The sequence below is a fragment of the Pteropus medius genome, unplaced genomic scaffold (genome assembly GCF_902729225.1).
Source record: "Pteropus medius unplaced genomic scaffold, Ma_sr-lr_union100, whole genome shotgun sequence".
NCBI lineage: Eukaryota > Metazoa > Chordata > Mammalia > Chiroptera > Pteropodidae > Pteropus > Pteropus medius.
In genome coordinates, this window is record NW_024352837.1 from 380,171 (window position 1) to 382,854 (window position 2,684).

The 2,684-nt window shown below is 58.0% G+C and overlaps 1 protein-coding gene across 1 annotated transcript in view; it reads left to right on the forward strand.

Annotated features, from left to right (window-relative positions):
- Window positions 1–1,112, forward strand: part of POU2F2 (POU class 2 homeobox 2) — a gene marked incomplete at its 5' end in the record, with an annotated part of 22,536 nt that extends 21,424 nt beyond the window's left edge. Inside the window, 3 exon segments of the mRNA XM_039850001.1 lie at window positions 1–115; window positions 246–319; window positions 578–1,112. The exon segment at window positions 1–115 is cut by the window's left edge and continues 34 nt beyond it. Coding sequence (XP_039705935.1) covers window positions 1–115; window positions 246–319; window positions 578–906 — 518 coding nt within the window.
- Window positions 1,113–2,684: the final 1,572 nt, after the last annotated feature.

Here is a 2,684-nt window from a genome sequence, read left to right on the forward strand (position 1 = left end):
TCAATTCCATCCCCTCTGTCACTCCCCCACCCCCGGCTACCACCAACAGCACAAATCCCAGCCCTCAAGGCAGCCACTCGGCTATCGGCTTGTCGGGCCTGAACCCCAGCGCGGGGTAAGTGGGCAGCTGCAGGTGGGAGGCTGTGGGAGAAGCCAGTCGCTGCTGCTTCCAGGGTGGGGAGCTGAGCCCCAGTTCTGCCAGCGGGTCTCCGCTCCTGCTAATGCCTCTGCTTTGCCTCTTGCAGAAGCACAATGGTGGGGTTGAGCTCCGGGCTGAGTCCAGCCCTCATGAGCAACAACCCTTTGGCCACTATCCAAGGTGCGTGCTGCCTCATGTCACTCCCATCGTCACTAGCCCTGTCCCCCAGGGGCCATAAGCCCCCCACCCACCCATCGCTGCTCCAGCCATGCCATCCTGCCCCTGCTCACTGCATCGCTTGCCTCTTCTTACCCATCTCCCCTTTGGGGAAGGTGTGAGGGTTGCTGATGGGGGTCAGTGGGGCCAATGGGAAGACAGGGCTCTGTGGGCAGGATGCTGGAAGGCACCTGCAGCCCAGCCTCTCTCTCTCCCTGCCAGCCCTGGCCTCTGGTGGAACCCTGCCCCTTACCAGCCTTGACAGCAGTGGGAACCTGGTGCTGGGGGCAGCTGGTGCCGCCCCGGGAAGCCCTGGCCTGGTGACCTCGCCACTCTTCTTGAACCATGCTGGGCTGCCCCTGCTCAGTGCCCCGCCTGGCGTGGGCCTGGTCTCGGCAGCTGCTGCAGCGGTGGCAGCCTCCATCTCCAGCAAGTCTCCTGGCCTCTCCTCGTCCTCCTCCTCCTCGTCCTCCTCCTCCACTTGCAGCGAGGCCGCAGCACAGACCCCTGGAGGCCCAGGGGGGCCGGAGGCAGGGTCCAAGCCCGAGTGAGGGCCCGCCACGCCTCCCCTCCTACCCCTCTGCCCCCACCTCGGTCCTTCGCCTGGAAGAGGGCAAGGAGGCCAGCGGTGGGGGTGCAGAGGGTCCTCGGAGAAGGAGTGACAAGGGAGAAAGACCAAAAAAACTAACCAACCAAAAAAAAAAGAAGAAAGGAAACCAACAAAAAAGAAAACCAAAAATAATCACAACAGAAACCAGCTGCCCCAAAGAAACCAGAGGTGAAAAACAAACAAAAAACCAAAAACAGACAAAAAATCCCCTGCAAAACCAAAAACCAGTTGCAAACCAGACCTCAGTGTGCTCACCCTCATGGCTACGACACCAAATAAGAACTCCCTGCCAGGGGCCGAGAAGCCTCACAGGGCGGACCTCACCGAGCCCCTGGCTGTGGGGCCAACCCCCAACTTTGCCTCCCCCACCGGGAGCCAGAGAAGGAAAAAGAGAATGTGCCAGCCTCCTAGCCCCAGCCCCCAGCCCTGGGCCAGCGAAGACGAGGCACAGCCTGGGGCAGAGGGGTGGGCTTAGAACCACCCAGCAAATGTTCTTTTCCAGAAGGTGAAAGAGAAAGGGCCTGAACAACCTACACCAAATATTCAGTAGCTTCATCCAAAGGATGTACAGAATTTTTAGTGTTGAGCTCAATGGAATGTGTCCCTACCATGCGTCCCCCTCTCCCCTGGCCTCCAGCTCACCCCACCAGGGCGGGGGGTCTTGCTTTAACCTCCTTCCTCTCCCAGCCAGGGGAGAGTGCAGGGGAAGGCCTAGAATGACTTTCCACCCCTGTACCTCCCCTTTTCCTTTGAAGGGTGGGCTAGGCCATTTTGCCAAGTTCTATCTCATACGTCCCCCCTCTGCCCGTCATCCTCCGCTCTGGGATCTCCCCCTCCCCAGCCCATGGGAAGGTGGAAGTTCCAGGTAAGAGGGGATGAGGTGAGGGCTTTCAAGTTGTCTTTTTTTCCATCCTTGTCTGTCAGTTTCCCTGAAAAAAAAAATTCATATTCCAGTGCCTATCCGTGGGAATCCTTCACGTTCTTTGACATTGTCCAGAAACCAAAAAGAGAACTCACCTCACTCCCCGCACCCCCATGCCCCTCTGATACTGGCAGATGCCTCTTCCTCTCCCCCACACACATGCATACACACACGCACCCCAGAGTGGTGGGGTTCCTCGAGGTGGCGTCCCCATCAGGGTCCGTGTGGCGGGGACAGTGCCATGACCTGTGGTCCCCATCTGAGAGGGCACTGTGGTGGCCACTGCTCCCACGAGACCTCCCTCAAGTCTTGGCTGGACCCTGCGTAAGCTCAGCCCTGGACATATCTCAAGGACGAACAGAGGAGAGACGGCGCTGGAGCCACTTTGCCCTCCTGCTACTGTGGAGGCCAACAAAGTTTTGAACCAAAAACAAAAACAAAAAACCAAACAAACAATAAATTAAAACTAGAAAAAAAGAATTTATATATATATATATATATATTTAAGGGAAAGAAGATGAGGACTCTTCGAGAATAAGGAGGAGCCGCGAGGTGGAACCAAGCCTGGCGCCAGTGGTCCAGGCCCTTGGTCCCCAAGGCGGATGGAAGGACTGATGCTTCTTTCTCTTCACAAATACCTCATGGACGTCGTCTTCGGGAAAGCCGGAGGGGGGCGGCTGGGGCAGGGCCTGTCCCTCAGCCAGGGCCGATGGAAGCCGGTGGGCAGGGCTGAGAGAGGGTGTCAGGGACTGGGGCGAAGAGCCCCCCATTCCCTGCCCTCCCAATCAACTGAAAAA